The following is a 23,291-nucleotide window of genomic DNA, read 5'->3' as shown; positions in this document are numbered from 1 at the left end:
ACCATACTGCACTTTCTTCTTTCTTAGCTTCTTTTTCATTCGCTGTGGTTTGGTGGCTTCTTGCAGCTGGCAAAAGTTGTAGGTCTTCAACATCAGATTCCGTGCCTGACTCCATTACTTTCGCGCACTTGTGACGTAACGCTAAGGCAACGTGTTTGTCTAGACGTGCGCTTCGGCATGCAGCATGCAATGAAGATAGCCGAACGATGGTGGTGATTTATTCATCTTGATAAGCTAGAGAAAATCGTAAGGATGATGGTGACTTGTATTCGATAATACTGACCTATGACGGTAAGTATTGAAAATTATCGCCTACACGATACTTTATCGAAGTAATGTAATAAAATACCGATACCGTATTGTGATGCGATATCCTAAAATTTATCGAGATTTCGTTTTTCTCTCTCGATATATCGCACATCACTAGATTGAAGCTGACCTCTACAGCAGCGTAACAGTGGCTCAAATACTAAATGGTAAACACCACAACCGAGCGCTCGATGCACATCAAATCTCTCTGCAAGTTCTCTTTGACTTGTGGGTCGAAGCATTTTTTGAAGAAAACCCTACTGTGCATCAAAAATTTTTGTCTTCAATGGAAACAGTATGGGAAGCTTATAGTAATGGGCTTGATGTCACTGAAGCACATTGCCAACTAGTCAGTTTGATTAGCACCCTGGAACTGGAAAAGCGGTTGGAAGAATTCGATCAGAAGAATGACAAGTATCCTATGTACAGATGGGCTCGTTCATACATGAAGCAAGTCAGCAACTTGCTTCAGTTCATGAGAGGTACTCGGGACTGTAACTGGTTTTTGCATCTTACTTCTATAGAAAAAATGTGTGTCTACTTTTCTTTGCATTCATGCCCAGAATATTCCAGATCACATAGCACATATGTACGAACTAGAGACCAGCCATCCACACATATGGAATGATCTGAAAAGTGGAGAGTTTGTTGTCAACACAAATCCCATTGCATCCACATCCATTGGCCCAGATCAAGCCCAGGAGCATCTAAACAAAGTACTTAAAGGTGATGGTGACATTTCAGGCATAACAACTGATCGTCAAGGATTGCTGAAGTACTGTCTGAGTTCACCAGAACTCACAAGGCTTGCTGGAGAGACTGAACAGATGCTGAACATTACAAAAACTAGAGCAAAGAAGCACCATCAGCATTCTTCAGCCAAAACCACACAACAAGAGTAAGCTGTAAGGCTGAAGATTGTGGTGGCAAAATCAAACCCCTTCATTATATCGGAGAATGAAGATACTTCAGAGTTAAACCTGGTCAACCTTGTGACAAACAGAATAATGCCTGCATCAGTACAGCATGACATACTAGACATAGAAACATGTATTTCGCGGACTGGACTCGCGGACTGGACTCACGCACTGAGCTGGAAACAACTTTTAAACAATAATCCAGGAATTATCCATCTCTTGCAATACTGGAGACACCACTATCAAGTTACAACTGCTGATACTGCTCTTCCTTACAAGTTAACAAACTAGCGCTTGCACTAATACACTTACGATACACGAGTACTAGCAGTGATAAAGTGTGATAGAGGCTATTGTTGTAGCTCAGCTGTTTTTCCTTTGTTGCTCCAGTACTTAGCACTGGTGTTAGCTGATGTCTCTACAGGGTCACTAGTTTGTAGCTGAATTCTCTACATGGTGGTTTCTTTGTAACTGAACTCTCTGCAAGGTAACTTCTTCTAGCTGATCTTTCTACAGAGTGATTTGTTTGTAGCTGAACTCTCTACAAGAAAACTTCTTCTAACTGATCTCTGAACAGGGTGAATTGTTTTTAGCTGAACTCTCTACAAGGTAACTTCTACTAGCTGATGTCTCTACAAGGTCACTAGTTTGTAGCTGAACTCTCTACATGGTGGTTTCTTTGTAACTGAACTCTCTACAGGGTGACTTCTTCTAGCTGATCGTTCTACAGGGTGATTAGTTTGTAGCTGAATTTTTTACAGGGTGATTTGTTTGCAGCTGAACTCTCTACATGGTGGTTTCTTTGTAGCTGACCTCTCTACAAGGTGACTTCTTCTATCTAATCTTTCTACAGGGTGATTTGTTTGTAGCTGAACTATCTACAAGGTAGCTTCTTCTAGCTGATCTCTCTACAGGATGATTTGTTTGTAGCTGAACTATCTACAAGGTGACTTCTTCTAGCTGATCTCTCTACAGAGTGATTTGTTTGTAGCTGAACTATCTACAAAGTAACTTCTTCTGGCTGATCTCTCTACAGGGTGATTTGTTTGTAGCTGATTTCTGTATAGGTGATTTGTTTGCAGCTGAGCTCTTTACAGAATGGTTTCTTTGTAGTTGAATTTTCTACAAGGTAACTTCTTCAAGCTGATGTCTCTACAGGGTCACTAGTTTGTAGCTGAATTCTCTACATGGTGGTTTCTTTGTAACTGAACTCTCTACAAGGTAACTTCTTCTAGCTGGTCTTGCTACAGGGTGATTTGTTTGTAGCTGAACTCTCTACAATATAACTTCTAACTGATCTCTGAACAGGGTGAATTGTTTGTAGCTGAACTCTCTACAAGGTACCTTCTACTAGCTGATGTCTCTACAACGTCACTAGTTTGTAGCTGAACTCTCTACATGGTGGTTTCTTTGTAACTGAACTCTCTACAAGGTTACTTCTTCTAGCTGATCATTCTACAGAGTGATTTGTTTGTAGCTGAGGAAACTTCTTCTAGCTGATCTCTCTACAGGGAGATTTGTTTGTAGCTGAACTCTCTACAGGTGATTTGTTTGCAGCGAACTCTCTACATGATGGTTTCTTTGTAGCTGAACTCTCTACAAGGTAACTTCTTCTAGCTGATCTCTCTACAGGGCAATTTGTTTGTAGCTGAACTCTCTACATGATGGTTTCTTTGTAGCTGAACTCTCTACAAGGTAGCTTCTTCTAGCTGATCTCTCTACAGGGTGATTTGTTTGTAGCTGAACTCTCTACATTGTGGTTTCTTTGTAGCTGATCTCTACAAGATGATTTCTTCTAGCTGAACTATCTCTTTCCGTAGTTGAACTCCCTACAAGGTAACTTCTTCTAGCTGATCTTTCTACAGGGTGGATTGTTTGTAGCTGATCTCTCTACAGGGTGACTTGTTTGTAGCTATCTCTATACAGGTTACTTGTTTCTAGCTGATCTCTTGAATTCCCTTCAGGGTGACTGCTCTATTAGAGTATCTCGATCTCGCACTTGCTGCACCAAGTTGGATTTCGTGTTGTAACTCTGTGGCTTTAAGTTTGATTCTTCTACACCATTTAAGAGCCTTTCTAAGATGATTACTCCATCTGTACAGTGATTTTCAAAGCATTACCCCAAGCGGTTTTTCTGGTAGGCATGACAAATAGTCGTTTTTTTATTAGCTAATCTCGATTGCATAATTGTTACACACTGTTGGTTTTTTCGTTGTATCTTCCTGGTTTTTAGCTTGATTTCTTTCAAATCACAAAAGGTTTGAGGTTCAATTGTTAACCTATTCACCCACCGATTTTCATCATCTTCCCATACGCGGTTTACCCTGTAGGCGTGACAACATATTGGTGTTATTTTTTGTGAATAATCGCTCATAACTCTTTGCCTGTTTATCGTATTCCAGCCAAAGTTGGTACCGAGATGTGCCTTTATACCCCCCTTCTGTGTGCCAAATTTCAAGGCAATCGGATATGGCATTTGCGTTTTATAGCAGTTTTAGTAAGTGTGCGACAAGAGGAAGAAAAATAAGAAGGAATAAAAATGAAGAAACTAAGCCAATTTTTGAAGTAGCATATCTCAGGAACGCTTGAAGTGATTTCGCTCAAATTTGGAATGTGGAGTGCTAAAGTTGGAGTACGTGTCCACAGTTAAAATCACTTGTTCCATCAAGGCAGCACAGAGCTACGGAGGTGTGAAAATTGCATTTTCTTTCTTCCTGTCAATATACTCATGGGTGTTGCGCGCCGGCTTCTTGGCCAAATTCATCAATTACCGTGACAGTGATTAATGTAAACTCATATCCTGTTGTTTTGAAGATGGAATCAATGCACACTATGTTATTGCCAAACTCCTTCATTACGTGTGCTTGGTATGGTGTTTGTAATACCATCACAAAGTCGTTCTTGTTTAGATAATTATAAGCTGGTAGAACTACTCCCTGTTGCTTGTAAAACAACACAGGAGACTCTTTGTCACTCTGTTTCATTTCTTCCATCAGCATCGCTACACTTGTAGCATCATCTGAATGTCTTTCAACAGATCTTAAAGAAAAAGCCCTTTCAATATTGAAGATATCCCTTTTTGTCATGATGTGGGACCGTTTTTCATCAACACAAACATTGTCTCTCACATCATCCAGTATTCAATCAATCGTAACCCAGTCTGTTAGTTTTTTAGCTATCTCAATGCGTTTTGATTTAGGAATACGTAGATGTCCGAGGGATACTGTGTGCTTATAGTGTGTACTACAGATTTCCACCTCAACGGTTCCTTCATGATCAACTGTTTTCCTCACAGTTAAGCTAACTGTGCAGTATGCATTCAGTTTACAAGAGCCTTGAGATTTTAATGACCTCTTTCCACTACTAACTGTATTAAAGAATCCAGTTTTGTTACAATAATACTACTCAACACTTTCATTGTTTATCACTTTACTGCCAGTTGATTTTATATAGTTTATCCCATTGCATTCTTCAAATTCATCTTTCCATCTACAGAAGTCTATATGCATATAAAACATAATTCAGATGTTTCATGCCTAATAGTTTACAGATACAACACATGAAATATTAACAATCAAATTAGGGTTTGTAAATTATCACAAGATAGCATATTATGTTATAGAGTACTGCAACTGAAACTGAATGACAATCTTAAAATGAAACAATAAATAGAATAGCTATCATCTTTTTACCATGTTGAATAGTTCAAGTTAAAATTATATAATATTAATCGAGACCAATTAATCTTTACTACAATATGCATACAATTTCACGGTTTAGGTAACACAAACTAACCTGAGTAATATTCAAATACCTTCATTTCTTTTTCAAAATGAATATTATGTATGGTTGTTAAATGTTCTCGTAGTTGATGTAAATATCTGCACATGACTCTTCCTGGCATTTAATTTGGCCAGAAAGTTGTATTTCAGGATGGTCACGTGTGATATGTCTATGCAAACTCTGCTTGTCTTTGTATTGCCTATTACAAATTGTGCAAACCAAATTGTTGCGAATATTATGCTTGTTTGTATGTCTAATCATGTGTTCAGCATCATTTGGTATTGCATGAGCTGGTGTTTGAATATTATCATCTGCGTCATCGGTTCTGACATGGTATTCATCTGTTTCAGTATGTGCATCACTGTTGTTTTCCATTGACAGGTCACAATTGTTATGTGAACAATCTATAACTACATGTGATTGAGGAATTTCCATCAGCAAATTGAAAGCTGCCATCATTGTTTGCCATATGTTCTGTTTCATTTGCCATATGTAGATTTTTCTGATCTTTACAGCCAACATGTACTCTCTCTTTTGCTTCTCTGACTGGGCAATCCCTGGGGGAATATAAACAATTAATTTTCTATGTGATACCAAGATAAGTGTATGTGAGCAAACACATATGCAAGAATACAAGTTTGCTGTGAGTACATAGTTCTAGATAGCAATTTTACTATCTGGATAGCCTGAACCAAATATCCTAAGAAAATCCAGATATATAGTAAATTATTACCCTAATATTCTGATAATACAGATATATGTTTCTGCTCTAAAATATTATGCGTACATGTTTATGGTTCACCAAAATGATCCAAACCATATGTAATACTGTAGTTTAATTCAATGATTAGAAATCATTTCAAATTTGATGGTTGAAATTTATATAATTAGCAATAGAGCACAATACCGCACTGATACTGTGACTATGATAAGTACTGCTCCTTAACTTACACTATTACAAAGTCTAACAACTTCTTTAGAACTTGTCTCCTAAACACGGTGATATCCTTCTGTAGCACAAATCAATGTACATAATAATATGTAAAAAAGTACTGTTTATACATAGTGCATTAATGGACTACTTTTTAAGGTTTGGTCTCATAATGTGGAGATGTGCAACAGCAGATATTGCATATAGCAACTATTTAAAGAACCAGTGACATATAAGTGACACATTCAACATGCACTGTTCCATGAATATCATGGTACATATAGGAATTATTTGAGAGCTTTACAATAGCACAGATCAACGTTACCTTCATTAATTGTATACGAGAGCAAAGACAAAACCACAAAACTGTATATGGCATCCTGATTTGTTAGTTAGCTTTATGGCACAGACACATGCTATGTTCTGCAACAGTGCTTTTCATAGTACCAATTGCGAATGAGGTTTGATTTTTTTCTTACAATTATTAATTATCATATCTTCACACATATCCATATAGTTACCTTCCAGAAACCACCATCAAAATACCTTTGTGACACCTTTTACAGATATGACCTGCCCCAAAAGGGCAATTGGATACAGTTGAAATTGAAAACTAAAGCCGAAAAACCGAAAGTGGCCAAAACATAAAATAAACCATTTTTAATAGGTACCTCTTTACAAAGACCACCTCTGAAGACCATCTTTAAATAAAATGATTGGGGTATTTAGTATTGGTGGATTTTGTACTTGTACTGTACTTAACTACAGAACATAGCTGCGTGATTACTGCAGAAGCACTAGCAATGGCCAACTAATCAATCCACCACTGACAATATACAAAAAAGTGGTCTTAAACTAAGTTATTTAAAAATGGTCTTTTACAGAGGTGGTCTTTGTAAAGAGATAATACAATTCATGTTTTGGGCATTTTCATATTTTCAATTTAAACTCTTTCTGACTGCCCGCCCCAAAGTGATGATTAACTAAATATGTATTGGGAATTATTTTTGCAGGAGTCTGTTGATAAGTGTGAAGTACTTCAGTGGTTTTACCCTCCTAGATCTGTAATAACTGTGGAGGCGTCACTTAATGCCAGTATTGTTAGCAAAAATCACAGTCTACCACATGGCAATGTTGATCTTCTAGTGGTATCACTTGGAGATTACTCTAGCTCCAGCATTGGTGTACTGGTGGTTGATGATGACATTAACTATGTCCGGGTGGCTGCCTCTATGAAGACTGAGCATACCCTCCGTGCTTCCCAAAGTCGTAAGTATGCCTGTTGTCGAAGCATGGCTGTTTTATAAACCCCTATACATCAAGACACACGGTAGTGTGTCGTGCGGCCCAAGAAGCCGGCGCGTAACACCCGTGAGTATATTGACAGGAAGAAAGAAAACGCAATTTTCGCACCTCCGTAGCTCTGTGCTTCCTTGATGAAACAAGACGATTTTTGCTGTGGACATGCCCCCAACTGCAGCACTCTACATTCCAAATTTGAGCGAAATCGCTTCGCGCGTTCCCGAGATATGCGACTTCAAAAATTGGCTGAGTTTCTTCGTTTTTTTTTTCTTTTTCTTCTTATTTTTCTTTTTCTTGTCGCACACTTACAAAAACTGCTATAAAACTCGAACGCGTTATCCGATTGCCTTGAAATTTGGCACACAGAAGGGGGGGTATAAAGGCGCATCTCGGTACCAACTTTGGCTGGAATACCATAAACAGACAAAGGGTTATGAGCGATTATGCACGAAAAATAACACCAATATGTTGTCACGCCTACAGGGTAAACCGCGTATGGGAAGAAGCTGAAAATCGGTGGGTGAATAGGTTAACTATTGAACCTCAAACCTTTTGTGGTTTGAAAGAAATCGAGCTAAAAACCAGGAAGATACAGCGAAAAAATCAACAGTGTATAACAATTACGCAATCGAGATTAGCTAATTTTTAATATTTTTATTTTATTATTATTATTATGCTTGCCACGCCTACCAGGTAAACCGCTTGGGGTAATGCTTTTAAAATCGCTGTACAGATGGAGTTATCATCTTAGAAAGGCTCTTCAATGGTGTAGAAGAATCAGACTTAAATCCACGGAGTTATAACACGAAATCCAACTTGGTGTAGCAAGTGCGAGATCGAGATACTCTAATAGAGCAGTCATCCTAATAGAGCAGTCACCCTGAACAGAATTAAAGAGATCAGTTAGAAATAAGTAACCTGTATAGAGATCAGCTACAAACAAATCACCCTGTAGAGAGTTCAGCTACAAACAATTCACCCTGTTAAAACATCAGTTAGAAGAAGATTTCTTGTAGAGAGTTCAGATACAAACAAATCACCCTGTTGAAAGATCAGCTAGAAGATGTCACCTTGTAGATAGTTCAGTTACAAAGAAACCACCATGTAGAGAATTCAGCTACAAACTAGTGACCCTGTAGATACATCAGCTAGAAGAAGTTACCTTGTAGAGAGTTCAGCTACAAAGAAACCATTCTGTAAAGAGCTCAGCTGCAAACAAATCACCTATACAGAATTCAGCTACAAACAGGTCACCCTGTAGAGAGATCAGCTAGAAGAAGTTACCTTGTAGATAGTTCAGCTACAAACAAATCATCCTGTAGAGAGATCAGCTAGAAGAAGTTACCTTGTAGATAGTTCAGCTACAAACAAATCATCCTGTAGAGAGATCAGCTAGAAGAAGTTACCTTGTAGATAGTTCAGCTACAAACAATTCACCCTGTACAGAGCTCAGTTAAAAGAGGTTTCCTTGTAAAAAGTTCAGCTACAAACAAATCACCCTGTAGAGAGATAAGTAAGAAGAAGTTACCTTGTAGATCGTTCTGCTACAAACAATTCACCCTGTAAAGAGATCAGCTAGAAGAAGTTACCTTGTAGAGAGTTCAGCTACAAAGAAACCATCATGTAGAGAATTCAGCCGCAAACAAATCATGTATAGAGAGTTCAGCTACAAACAAATCTCCCTGTAGAGAGATCAGCTAGAAGAAGTTTCCTTGTAGAGAGTTCTGCTACAAACAAATCACCCTGTAGAAAGATCAGCTAGAAGAAATCACCTCGTAGAGAGTTCAGCTTCAAAGAAACAATCATGTGAGAGTTCAGGTACAAACAAATTGTCCTGTAGAGAGATCAGCTAGAAGAAGTTACCTTGTAGAGAGTTCAGCTACAAAGAAACCATCATGTAGATAGTTCAGGTACAAACAAATCACCCTGTAGAAAGATCAGCTATAGAAGAAATCACCTTGTAGAGAGTTCAGCTACAAAGAATCTATCGTGTAGAGAATTTAACTACAAACAAATCACCCTGTAGAAAGATCAGCTATAGAAGAAATCACCTTGTAGAGAGTTCAGCTACAAAGAAACCATCATGTAGAGAGTTCAGCTACAAACAAATCGGCCTGTAGAGAGATCAGCTAGAAGAAGTTACCTTGTAGAGAGTTCAGCTACAAAGAAACCACCATGTAGAGAGTTCAGCTGCAAACAAATCACCTGTAGAGAATTCAGCTAGAAACAAGTCACCCTGTAGAGAGATCAGCTAGAAACAAGTCACCCTGTAGAGAGTTCAGCTAGAAGAAGTCACATTGTAGAGAGTTCAGCTACAAAGAAACTACCACGTAGAGAATCCAGCTGCAAACAAATCATCCTGTAGAGAGTTCAGCTAGAAGAAGTCACCTTTTAGAGAGTTCAGCTGCAAACAAATCACCTGTAGAGAGTTCAGCTAGAAACAAGTCACCCTGTAGAGAGTTCAGCTAGAAGAAGTCACATTGTAGAGAGTTCAGCTACAATGAAACTCCCATGTAGAGAGTTCAGCTACAAACAAATCACCTGTAGAGAGTTCAGCTAGAAACAAGTCACCCTGTAGAGAGTTCAGCTAGAAGAAGTCACATTGTAGAGAGTTCAGCTACAATGAAACTCCCATGTAGAGAGTTCAGCTGCAAACAAATCACCCTGTAGAGAACTCAGCTACAAACAAATATGCAGTGAAAAAGATCAGCTAGAAGAAGTTACCTTGTAGAGAGTTCAGCTACAACGAAACCACCATGTAGAGAGTTCAGCTACAAACAAATCACCTGTAGAGAGTTCAGCTAGAAACAAGTCACCCTGTAGAGAGATCAGCTAGAAACAAGTCACCTTGTAGAGAGTTCAGCTAGAAGAAGTCACATTGTAGAGAGTTCAGCTACAAAGAAACCACCATTTAGAGAGTTCAGCTGCAAACAAATCACCCAGTAGAAAGTTCAGCTATGAACAGATCACCCTGTTGAGAGTTCAGTTAGAAACAAGGAATCCTGTAGAGAGATCACCTAGAAGTATCGCCTTGTAGAGTTCAGCTACAAACAAATCACCTGTAGAGAGTTCAGCTACAAACAAATCACCCTGTAGAGAGATCAGCTAGAAGAAGTTACCTTGTAGGGATTTCAGCTACAAACAAATCACCCTGTAGAGAGTTCAGCTACAAAGAAACTATTCTGTAAAGAGCTCAGCTGCAAACAAATCACTTGTACAGAATTCAGCTACAAACAAATCGCCCTGTAGAGAGATCAGCTAGAAGAAATTACCTTGTAGATAGTTCAGCTACAAACAAATCACCCTGTAGAAAGATCAGTTAGAAGAAGTTACCTTGGAGAAAGTTCAGCTACAAAGAAACCATTTTGTAAAGAGCTCAGCTGCAAACAAATCACCTGTACAGAATTCAACTACGAACAAATCACCCTGTAGAGATCAGCTATAAGAAGTTACCTTGTAGATAGTTCAGCTACAAACAAACCTCCCTGTAGAGAGATCAGCTAGAAGAAATTACCTTGTAGAGAGTTCAGCTACAAAGAAACCACCATGTAGAGAGTTCAGCTGCAAAGAAATCACCCTGTAGAAAATTCTGCCAGAAACAAATTGCCCTGTAGAAAGATCAGTTAGAAGAAGTTATCTTTTAGAGAGTTCAGCTACAAAGAAACCATTCTGTAAAGAGCTCAGCTGCAAACAAATCACCTATACAAAATTCAGCTACAAACACATCACCCTGTAGAGAGATCAGCTAGAAGAAGTTACCTTGTAGATCGTTCAGCTACAAACAATTCACCCTGTAGAGAGAGAAATTAGAAGAAGTCACCTTGTAGAGTGCTCAGTTACAAAGAAACCACCATGGAGATTTCTGTAATCAATATATGTGACCGGATTTGCGAAAAGGGGTCTTCCACACACATCCAATTCCGTTAATGTTGGAGACCATAACTCAGTGTTCAAGTAACATATTAACCTGAACATTTCACCATGTATTCAGCTATAGTGGTGCTCACCACTGCCCAAATATCAAGGCAATAGCTCTTTCCAATCTGAAGTTATCAATTGTCAAAGTTGGCAAATTGGACCCCTTTTCGCAAATCCGGTCACATATGTATTATACAGTATATATAATTTGTACATTTACTGATAAAATATTTAAAGTACATCTACTTCATCTTTTCTTCTTCCTGTAGTAAAGAAAAAAACATAGGTTAAAAAAGTCCCAAAGCTGGCCATAGGCCGGCTTTGGGATATACAAATACAAAAAGAAATGAAATCTAATCCAAAACAGCCAAGCTGTAAAAAAAGTGTGCGGCCCTCAGAAAGGCTATGGTGAAAAAAGATGTGAAATCCAAGGTGGCGGCCAAGAAATGGCTGTGATGGTAGGTTAGTGGTAAAAATTTTAATAATGACAATTCAGGTGAATTTTTGTGCAGCGGCACAAAAATTCACCTGAATTGTCATTATTAAAATTTTTACCACTAACCTACCATCACAGCCATTTCTTGGCCGCCACCTTGGATTTCACATCTTTTTTCACCATAGCCTTTCTGAGGGCCGCACACTTTTTTTACAGCTTGGCTGTTTTGGATTAGATGTAATTTTACATGAGGGCCAAAGTATTGTCATGGTTCAGTAAATCGCTAATAGAGTGGCTACCTATAAGTTGGCTAACACTTTTAGACCACTTACTATCAATCACTGAATGGTTGTTAGACAAATTTTGAGACATTCTAAAACAACACATGTGGGTGGACGTGGGAACTATTCGATGCACAACACACCTGGCAACACTATCACTAGACTCTTGATTAGTTTTAATGAAAGAGCCCCAATATACAGCAACGGATAAATTATTCCCCCAATTTCTGACTTTCAGACTAAAATACTTCCTGTGGTTTCTGTAAAACAAAGAATTTAGTGTCAACCACAGCATCCAGTGTTTGCATAGTGGTAATTAACAGAAAATAATTCTGTTTGCCCACTGCTTCAATCTCTTGCGTGCTGCAACAGTAGCTTCCCTGGTAGGTCTATCTCGCAACATCGTATTCTCTGTGTTGACATCAGCTTCTGGTGGTTGAACTTGCTGAACTTCTTTTGAAGATTCATCCTCCTTGACCTCCAGTGGGAACAATCTGGTTATAGGACAGTTGGTCGTTCCATTTGTGGTTCTTATCTCAGCAGCTCTGGTGATCCCATCTAATCCAGTGATCAGCTTCTCCACAACAGCTAGTTTCCAGGTGGTCCTCGGAGTGTCATCATGTATAATAACCACATCTCCAACTTGAATTTCATGTTTGGTTTTCCTAGATGTCTTGTGGTACTCACGGAGGGATGTTAAATACTCTTTACTCCACCTGGATTGGAAATGCTGAATCAATTGGCTTTGTCTCTTCGCTGTTTCCCTGACTGAAGGTACTCCATATGTAGGATCACTTATCTCATCATCCATGATTGTGTGTGGTAAGGAGGTGACACGTCGACCACAAAGAAGGTGAGATGGCGTGAGGGGTTCTGGGTCTCTTAAGTCTGCAGATACGTAAGTCAGTGGCCTGTCATTGAGTACGGCTTTGACTTCCACGATCACTGTCTATAACACGGGTAGGGTTACAAGGGCTTTCCCCAACACTTTCCTCAAGGTGGTTTTCGTAAGGCCTATCAGACGTTCCCAGAACCCCCATACCATGGGGCTCTCTTGGGTATGAATTGCCACTGGATTCCAAGTGCACATAATGACTCCCCCATCCTGTCAGAGTTAATGAGACGCCCTAACTCATCTGCTGCAGCTTCATAGGTAGAAGCATTATCTGAGAGCATAATATGTGGTAAGGACCTGCGGGCAGCAAACCTTCGAAGTGCCTGTAAGAATGTCTCAACAGATAAGTCAGTAACAATTTCTAGGTGCACTGCTCTGCTTACACCACATGTAAATAGACACACATATACCTTGCTACTGCCATCCATGGTCTTAATGTGGAGAGCTCCAGTGAAGTCAACTCCGGTGACTTCAAATGGTCTGCTCTGTTTAGTATGCACACTGGGAAGAGGAGGAGGTTCTGGTCTGGAGTATGACTTTCCACTGACTTGACGACAAGTAACACATTTCCGTAGCAAAGATCTTACAATTTGCCTGGCTGATGGAATCCAAAACTTTTGTCTAAGTGATGTGACAGTGGCATTGACTCCTGTGTGGAGATGTATCTTGTGTGTGTGATGTACTACTAAGGCAGTTAAGGGATACATGACAGTGACTGTTCATTACATTGATGCAAGTTGGAAAATGCAGAATTTCGTGCTAGAAACAGTTTCATTTCCTGAGAGACACACTGGAGTGAACATTGCCGAGAAACTGAAAGAGATAACTGAGAGGTGGGGAATTCTTCGTTATGTTTTGACAGTCAGTCATGACCAGGCAGCCAATATGGAAGCTGCTGTGCATATCTTGATAGATGAATACAATTGGCAGAGTGTTCCAGGTGTAGCCCATAGGCTACAATTGTGTGTTTTGGCTGGATTAAACATCAGTGCTATTGACAGACTAATAGCAGCTGCTAAGAAGATTGTTAGTCATTTCAGCCACAGTGAGGTAGCAACAGTAGCCCTGAAAGAAAAGCAGGATCAAATGAAAATTGATGCACAGGAGCTAGTCAATAGCTGTGCCACTAGATGGAATTCCACATACGAAATGCTTAAACGTCTGTTAAAGCTCCGTTGGCCTGTAATTGCAGTGCTATCTGACGAATCAGTAACAAAAAGAAGTGACCGTTACTTGGATCTCAAGACTGAATAATGGAAGCTTGTTGAGGATCTTGTGCCTGTTCTTGAGCAATTCAGTGTCGCCACTACTTTTTTTAGTTATGAAGAAAATGTTTCTATTTCTTCAGTATTTGCCATTGTATATGGCTTACTTGATCACCTCGAATTTCCCAGAGAGGAGTCATCATCTGACTCTAAAGTGATTAGAGAATTCAAGGAAACTGTGGCAACACAATTAATAGAGAGATTTGAGTTGACATCGCTGCATTCAGCACATCCTATGTTGATGGGATCACTACTTGATCCTCGGTTTAAATACATTACTTTGTCAAAATGCAAAGAGGAAAGTGAAGCTAGGAAACTTAAGCAATCTCTCAAAGAATTGATGGAGATGTACACAAGTGAGGACAGTGTTGGTTCTTTTTCTCCTGCCACACCAGAAAACAAAAATTGACTGCTTTGGACAAGCTACTTGGCCCTGAGAATCTTACAATGGAACCTTGTACATTTGATAGTGAACTTGAAAAATACTTTGCTGAATTGCCAATATCTCGAAAGGAAAACCCACTTATTTGGTGGAAAGAAAATTCCAGTCGTTACAAAAGTTTATCTTCTGTTTCTCAGCGTTTGTTGCGTATGCCCGCTAAATCAACATCCTCAGAAAGGATTTTCTCCAAAGCAGGTTTAACTGTTACAAAACTGAGAAGTTGCTTGAAGCCAAAGCATGTCGATGCGTTAGTGTTCTTAAACAAGAACTTAAGTAAATTATCTTAAAGTATCAAGAACTTGAGTAATTTGTTGTAAAGTAGTAAAAGTACCATGTGTCATAACTGTCATTTGTTTACATTACATTTATATCTATATAGTACATGTAAACTACAACTCAGTACAAACTGATGTGCAATCCATAAGCTGTTAGTGTAAAGTTTCATAAATCTTTGTCTTTACAGTGAGTCCCTGTAGAAAATAAGTCACAATAATAATTACATTAAGTTTATGTTCTAAGTCTTATTCTGTACCTTTGAAATGTTCAAAGCTTCGAACCTTCGTTCAATAATAGTTCCAAACCTTCGGATAGTAAAAATTGACCTTCATTCCAGCCCTAGTTGTTGGACAATATGCAAATTTTGGTTATAAGTAAGAAGCTGGTGAATAAGCTTCATTCAGTAGGCCTCGTTACTTCGTTGTGGCTAGGCATTACTCAGGGGATAACTAACGAGATTAGTAACTTCGCTACTTGTTGTAATAATATTAAGTAATATTAGACTTGTTACAGTAACTATATTACTTAGGTAACGCATTACGTTTGTAAGTAAAGTAGCTTGCATTATATTAATTTCGTTATATTACTTTGTTACCACAAAAGTAATAATATTAGGTAACGCGTTACTCCCAACACCATCTGTCCCAGTAGTGTTGGCTGATTCTGGAGGTTTGTCTGTTGGTGATTCTTGTTTAAGTGTGGTCTTGGTATCACAAAGGGTGGTATGGTGTTTTCATTTACATGACTTGCACTGATATTTGGATTGACACCTTGTGATGGCCTAGGCAATTGAAACAAAGATTCTCTTTCCTAACCACCTCAATCCGTTTCTGTGTATCTGTTACTACATCACACCTTGATGTCAAGTGGTTAGGTGATTTGCAAAATGTGCAAAACTTCTTGCTGGGCAGAGAGCTGTGCTGCTTGTGTGACTGTCATCAGTCTACATTGGTTAGAATGCATCAGTTGGGGTGTGAAGAATGCCAGTGCTGGAGTAGTCTGCTCCCATCTCAAGGATCTGCAATTCATGTAAAATGGAACTCTGTAGTTCAGTCAATGTCCATTTCTCCGTTCCATGTGATCTGGCAAGGTTCGTACGTACTTCAGCCGGTAGTTTCCTTAAAATGATGGGAACAAGCATGGATCCATACATATCCTGTGGGGTTCCCAGGGACTCTAGACTTCTGGACAGAATCATAAAACAGCTGGAGTGATAACAAAGTTGTTGCTTAGACTGTTTAACTCCACTAGTGCCTGCATGTGTGCATCAGTAAGCTTGTGAGTTTCACCATACCTTTCTTTGAGCAGTGCTACTGAATGGTTGTAATTATCATTAGTTAGGGGGAGTCCAGCAATGACTCTAAGTGCTGTTCCTCGCAACTGTGCTCGTACGTAATTCAGTTCTGGACACCAGTAATTGAAGGATTACGGTGCACTGCAGCATCAAAGTAATCCCAAAAGGAATGCCATTCTAGTATGTCTCCTGCAAATGTAGGAATGCTGAGCTTGGGAAGTCATGCTGTATCATGACTTGCTGAGACTACTGTAGGTGATGCAACTTGGGTAATTGGAGTGGTTACATCACTTGGAGGGGGTTGCTCAACACTTGTAGGAGGAGTATGCTCAACACTCGTGGGGTCTGCAGTGGAAAGCTTGACTGACGTCTGTGTAGTACTGGTGTCAGATTGAGTACTTATTGGATTGGGCTCACTAACAGTAGCAGATAGTGTGTCAATGATATGTGTGACGTGAGCAATGCTGGTTAATATAGATTCCTTAATGTCTTCTGCCTCGCAAACCTCCCTTCTTCGTCCTTGATATGTTTCAATATTTCAGCATCCAAGGCAGAGATAAGTTCATCTTTTCTCTGAAGTTGATCACGTAATTCAGTAATGGATGGCAAATCAGACTCTGATAGTTTGCTACGTTGACGTTCAGTCAGGTCGGCAGCCTTCGAAAGGAGTTTCTTGAGATGTATCCGGAAGCCCTTGCGTGAGTTGGCGAGTTTCTGGAATTCTTCCATAGCCTACAGGTAATAACAAACAAACAGCAATTCTAACACAGGATATCGCTTACCATTTGTGGTACCGTTAAGAGGAATGCCACGGTACCATGACTTCTACGTGATTGGTTAGAAAAAAAAATCGGGAGACAAGTGAATATCCTGGTCACAGCACCAGAAAATGTAGGGATGGAAGAAGGGGCTGTGATGAGAGCCATCTACTTCAAGCCAGGATTGCCAAACAGCGGAGCGATACAATCACGCCGGATACAACAATATAACGCACACTACTCAAACTCACGTGAACTACAACAATATGTTCTAAAAATAGCCTAAGCATGTGATGTGTATGTATATGTAAGTATTCAGTGTTCTACTTCATGACAGCTAGCACGCAAATAAGGATAATAGCCAAGTCTCTTACTCCAAACTACACAACGAATAAATACATGGTACAAGATGCTATATTTATACTACAAAAAGGAAACCCTACATAACATGTGTACAAGGTACAAGCAGCAAAACAAGTCCATATATAAATATGTGTTTACCATGCAATTACGATACAATAAACACTGCCATAAGAAAATTTGCTAAGACATGTGATAATTAATAATAAGTACAATAACAAGTTTAATTACAATAACAACTCATCAGGAAGGCTTCTGATTACTACAGCCTGTTAGTTTTTATAGACACTGTATATACAAGTCAACTGTAAGTTTTAACAGTGTGACTGTCTAATATGCCACTCTTACATGCTGAAGTGAAAATCTTACCTTTTTTTTTTTTGCAGCAAGACAAGCTGTTTTGGAGCTTCTAACGTTAGCCTCATACAGTAAGCACGACATTTGCATCCTGTTGCTAGGTAGGGTTGATGACAATGATTTAATTTGAACTGTTGTTTTATATAGCTAACAGAAAAGAGTTTACTTTTTTTGTCTATTACGTACCAGGCTATCTTTTGTTGAGGACAAAAAACTATTTTATATACGTTGGAGATATTGGCATCCAGGGGTGTTTAGTGCTTACTCTCCTGCTAGATGCAGATAATACTTTTGGCATAGATACTTTTGTTGCTCTTGACAAAGAAGTAAAAGGGCAGTATAGAAGTGGGTGGAAAGAATTGACAAAAGAAATTTCTTTCAGCAACATGACAAAGCCTCCAAAAAAGTCATCCAGAAAAAGAGAACAGTTGGCAACCTATGCCGAGGAAGAGACTGAAATTGCAGAAAAGTTATCTCGTAAAAAAAACAAGAAACGTTACAAATGAAAGTAACCTAATTGGATAATAAACATTTTATGTTCTCCTTTTGTTGTACGTTTAAATCCTTTTGTTGTACATTTAATCCTACGTTTTAATACCATACCTGTTTCACTGCCCATACAAAAGTCTCAATAGTAGCAGTGAAATTTATTCCGTATTTCACTGGTAGCAGTGAAAAAGTTGTAATTGCAATTTCATTGGCTAGAATTTATGTTAACAATGTAGCGCCAATTAGTGTTGACGCTGTTTAGTACATAGTGACAAATTGCGTACATATAGCAACGCTAATGCACAGCATGCCTATATGCAGCGAGTATGGTATTAACTGGGAATAGCATGGGTAGCAGTGAAATTTGGGATAAATACCACTCTTGTTGTATTGGAAATGGTAAATTTCACTCGGCTTCGCCTCGTGAAATTTATATCCATTTCCAATACAACACTCATGGTATTTATCCCAAATTTCACTGCTACCCATGCTATTACTAGTACAAATCCTTTTGTTGTACGTTTAAATCCTTTTGTTGTACGTTTAAATCCTTTTGTTGCTGTGTGTACCTTAGATGGTTTCCCCTTACAGGTCTTGAAGGGTGCTGGATGTAGTCAGGTAATTGAATGTTAACAAGTCCATGAATATTTTTATAAAACATTAATAGAGGAGCTTTTTTATGTTGTGTCTCAATGTTAGACCACTGTAACAACGACAGCATGTTTGATATGCTACTTGTGCGGCAGTAATCAGACATAACAAAACGAACACCTCAACGCTGGATAGAATTTAGTTGTTTGTTGGCTATGATCACTGAATAAATTGCTCAACCCATGGTTAAAAGCAAGCACACAGTAGGTCAATGGTTGTGGCTATAAGCTGCTACAAGTATGTACTACCTAGCAGGGTCCACATCTTGTAAAAGTGATTATTACCAAGTGAAGCAATACAATGATTGGCATGAGTGTTTTAGATGTTAAAGGTGGAGTGATTCAGAGACAGACCAGTGATGTAAGCCTTCATCTTTGTGGACTTCATCTTTGTGGTCTTCATGTTTGTGGACATCATCTTTGTGGTCTTCATCTTTGTGGTCGTCATGTTTGTGGTCTTCATCTTTGTCATCATTGTTATGTCTTTTTTCAGTGGCCTTTTGATAGATTGTGGGTGTGGCCACACGTGTATGTGTTATCCTGAAATCCCAATTGAGAAGAGGATTTTGAGGCTGCAGGGATACATACTCACATGAGCACATATTAAAATTTAATGTATTTTATAATTATATAGACTAGTTTGGTAAAAAGTTGTAATTAACAGAGGCTACCTATATAGCTGCGGATAGGGAAGTTGATGACTCTAATAAAATGTTCAAATATATATTTATCCTCTTTTTCCTGTGTTCATAGTAGCGGGGCAAACTATTGATAGGTGCATTAATCTGTATTCCGTGTTTTAGAGCTTTCCCTGCAGATACAACATGCTTTATAAGTGATAACACACCTATTCAGTTTGTAAACACTCCACCCTCTGTATCAATCGGATACAAACCGAGTGTTATTCACACACTTACACGCCCCATGCCATGTCTCACTTGCTCTCTCACCTTGCTAGCAACTCATCCACTCAGTAATAATGCATTTACACTAGTGGCTTTAGCTGGGTACAGTACAGCTTGGTATGTTTCAAGCACGCTTTTACATTGAAACTACTGGGAAAGTTAATAGATCGATTTACAAGATGGTCTCACCGTTTTGAAGCAGTAGCCAATATTGGGGTTACCACTTAACAGCTCATCACAAGTGCCACTATACAAACCAGGAAAACTGAACTTTTATTTTTGTGTATGGCCATTTCTGAAGCCATGGTATTCATGTCCCTAAGCCAAGGGTCAGTGTTGGGAAGGTTTCTTTTAAAAGTAATTATTACTTGTTACTGCAGTGAAAGTTAGCACAAAACAATGTCAGGTGATTTGACTGCAACAGGTGATTAGACTCCTTTTTCTGGCCTCCACCCCTATGAGACACATCACGCCCACCTGGACAAGGGACACTAACATTATTGCAAGCATTGAAACATTGAATCTGTGATGAGAGGCGGACCACAAGCAATAGTGGGGGCCTGAGCTTCCAAGCTTGTAACCCAATGCAAGTAATGAAGTATATGCATAGTGTTACCCTATTGAGGGTTAGCAAGTCCAACTCTAGGGCACCCTGACCCTGCCCAGTCTCCACCACTATCATGCACACACTCTATTACTCATGCACTGTACATACACTACATGCCTCAGATATAATATCCAGTTTTAAAATCTTGTTCTTGGTCATGTCATTAAACAGCCAACGAGCCTACAGATTACCACACTGAAAATGTAGTTAGCTATTAACATATCCTTGGGTTCAAATAAGCCCTGGGTCTTGATCAAGTGCAGGCATTCTTTTCAACACCATACTGTATGATACAATATCACGCGTGTTTGTAAAAAAAAATTTAACCAGGCTTGAGCCCACATTCAGCATTGCCTGGTTTACTGAAATGGCTATGTGATTTGTTCCCGTTGCAAGTCAAAGTTCCTGCTCACCATAATCGCAGACTATCATATCATGATAATGGATTCTGCGATACGATTATTACACTATAGATATTATTGCACAACACTAGAATAAAAAGTAACAAGGCTTATCAAATGTATTAATGCGCATGTCAATCGACTTTATTTTCTCTATTACGAATCCATGTTTCACATTCCAGTGCATACTAGCATCTCATAATGTATTGTTGTTGTGGCTGCTAAACTAATTAACACCTTGAAAGATGATTGTCGTATATTATTGAACTATGACGTGTGACCAACCTCTTCTGAGATGATGCATATATTAGCAATATACCATATGGTATATTAGCAATATACCATACATACGTAGGTGCAATTTACATACAAGCTGGTGCTACAACATACATATTCAATAGTACTACAACCACACACCTCTCTATTCACTTCATCACGACTCAAACAACACTTGATGGCCTGTAACAGGACAATAGCAGGTGTAGCTAGTTATTTAGTCAGCGAGAAAAAACTGTCACTGTCTGGCAACATTAATTGTTTCAACATTTCTCCTACCTACATGTGCATATACCACCATAATCATAAAAATCCAAATTGTTGCACACCGAATTTAATATTGACTTCTTCTTAGCAGATACAGCACCTACAGAGCATTGCAGAGCCTTGGACATCACCCGATGAGTCATAGTGAGGTAAGGAAAGTTACTCTAACGCTGTACCTGATCTGTCCCATCTGATCAGTAAATTTACGGCTCTCAATTCTTAACTGTTGTATCCTCATATCTTTAATTTCAGTCAGTCAAGCGATTAGAATCTTATTAGGGAATAGCAGTGATTAATTGATTATCATAACAATTGTGTTAATAGTATAATTTAATGCATACCATGAAGGTGATTGGGACCAGAATTTCCAGCCAATTACACTAATTTTCAGTAGTAAAAAGTATGTAATTAATTAATCCTCGGCCATTATGATTGTATATACAAACACCACTGTAGTGGCTCTTACTGTACATACACATGTTTAAAAACATGTATTTCGTAGCAAGTTGATGCTGTGCTACTTCTAAAAACCAGGCACACCTGGACTTAATCACCAATGTATAAATAGTACAACACTGAGCTATAATTATACTTAAGGTTAGATTAACATACAAAGATATAATATGTATCTCTTGGGAGCCTACAGGCCTACTACTGTTTTTTTTATTGTAGAAAACCTGTACAGTCCACTAGGAAAGCCGGTCTCGAAGTCTGTGGAGAGTCGCTGCACTCGGTTTACAACTCAGAAAAGAAACCACCTTCGAGCCAAAGCTTACCTGTGTGGTAGTTTACTACAGGCTTTGTTTAGCCTTTACTTGTTGTGCATAAGCTGCATTTACCACTTACGGTACCGATTTAAGTCAACGTCACATTTGCTTGTGAGCTCGAGTAGTTGCGCTCGATTGAGGCTTACAGTAGAGTGCTGTATCGCTCGCTCGTCTGAGTATGTAGCTAGCTACGTATGTTCAAGTTGTTCAATGCTATAATTCTTTCTGGTAGCGGTTTTGAGCCCGCAGACATAGTAAAGCAATAGTGCTAATTAAACCACATTGCGTTGCCCATCTTTACTCTGTTTGCGTTTGCCTGATAACTACGTGATGGTCCCAGGCCAGCTACCCGCAAAGTAGCTAATACTGTGAAGCCAGTAGCTACACAAATAAAAGCACTTGTACCTTGTAGAACAAGTATCTTTTAATTCAGTCGTTCGTGCTACATGAAACAATAGCCGAGTTTACTTGTTCCAGTGTGTTAGCGTAGTGGTGTTTTCAGGGTGCTATGAACTGCTAGAATCCGACTTGTGACATTGGTAAGGACCTGGGTTGGCAATAGGCCATGGTACTGCTTGTAATAGTGGTCCCAATGTTTCTGTGTTGATTGTGTATATCAGCCACCAAGGAGCCAGCACAGCCCCTGAGGCTGTTTTATGGACTTCACTCGTGCTCTACCTTCATTTTGAACCCTATCCCTTGCCCACCGTTCCACCCTACCTCCCACCCCTTTGTGAGCACTCGTGATACTACCTCGCTCACCCAACTGCTCAGATTTTCTATCTTATTTGGCAGGAAACTCTACAATCAACAAGAATTGCTTGTAGTGCAATAAAATTACGCATCTCTGGTGTAAGTTTCCTATGTGTGCTCACAATCCTTGGCTGGTTACAATGGTCTTAAATCTTTAAAACTGTTTATCTCGTATCTTTCAATGTACGATTTGGAATGGTTTCTGAAAATCCAGTCACATATAGAAATTAATTTAGAAAGCCCACCTTTTAGTTTTACTGTATGGGATATGTGAAATGGTATGGTTGTCTTAGAAGTAATACCTATGCTGTGTAGCTCTAATAAGAACTCTATCTAGTTGATCCAAATAAAGCATACATACAGTACAGTGTAACATTTCACACCTCTATAGAGATGCGCATTGTTTGGAACTTATGTGCACTACAGTATGTGTACTGAAACTCCGCCCAGCCTGTTTTAATTGCAGGTGTTAACCAGACATGGTTACAGATGTCACTCACACAGACTCAGAGTGGGTTGTTGACCAAGTCCTGACATGTCATTATTGTATTATTGTATTAATGCTTTACAGTGACTATGGAGTACAGTGCTCAAATTTATACAGTAGAATTGTCTATAGTGGTCACCTTTAAGCTGACCAGCACTGAAGGTC

General features: G+C 39.0%; 1 protein-coding gene across 1 annotated transcript; it reads right to left on the bottom strand.

Annotated features, from left to right (window-relative positions):
• Positions 1 to 12,193: 12,193 nt before the first annotated feature.
• Positions 12,194 to 13,479, bottom strand: LOC136245948 (uncharacterized). Its single transcript, XM_066037401.1, has 3 exons — positions 13,183 to 13,479; positions 12,901 to 13,095; positions 12,194 to 12,826 (listed from the first exon to the last, which is right to left on the bottom strand). The coding sequence occupies exons 1-3, from the start codon at positions 13,477 to 13,479 to the stop codon at positions 12,194 to 12,196; spliced, it is 1,125 nt and encodes a 374-aa protein (XP_065893473.1).
• Between the last annotated feature and the right edge of the window lie 9,812 nt (positions 13,480 to 23,291).

The sequence above is a fragment of the Dysidea avara genome, chromosome 15, assembly GCF_963678975.1.
Source record: "Dysidea avara chromosome 15, odDysAvar1.4, whole genome shotgun sequence".
NCBI lineage: Eukaryota > Metazoa > Porifera > Demospongiae > Dictyoceratida > Dysideidae > Dysidea > Dysidea avara.
This window is presented reverse-complemented; position numbering and strand designations above follow the sequence as displayed.

Excerpts from the sequence above, each read along its gene's own strand:
- LOC136245948 (XM_066037401.1), bottom strand. The coding sequence starts at position 13,479 with ATGTATCCCTTAACTGCCTTAGTAGTACATCACACACACAAGATACAT. Across the intron at positions 13,096-13,182 it reads CCATGGATGGCAGTAGCAAG|GCACTTCGAAGGTTTGCTGC; the intron begins GTATATGTGTGT and ends ACATTCTTACAG. Across the intron at positions 12,827-12,900 it reads GGTATGGGGGTTCTGGGAAC|ACAGTGATCGTGGAAGTCAA; the intron begins GTCTGATAGGCC and ends CCCGTGTTATAG.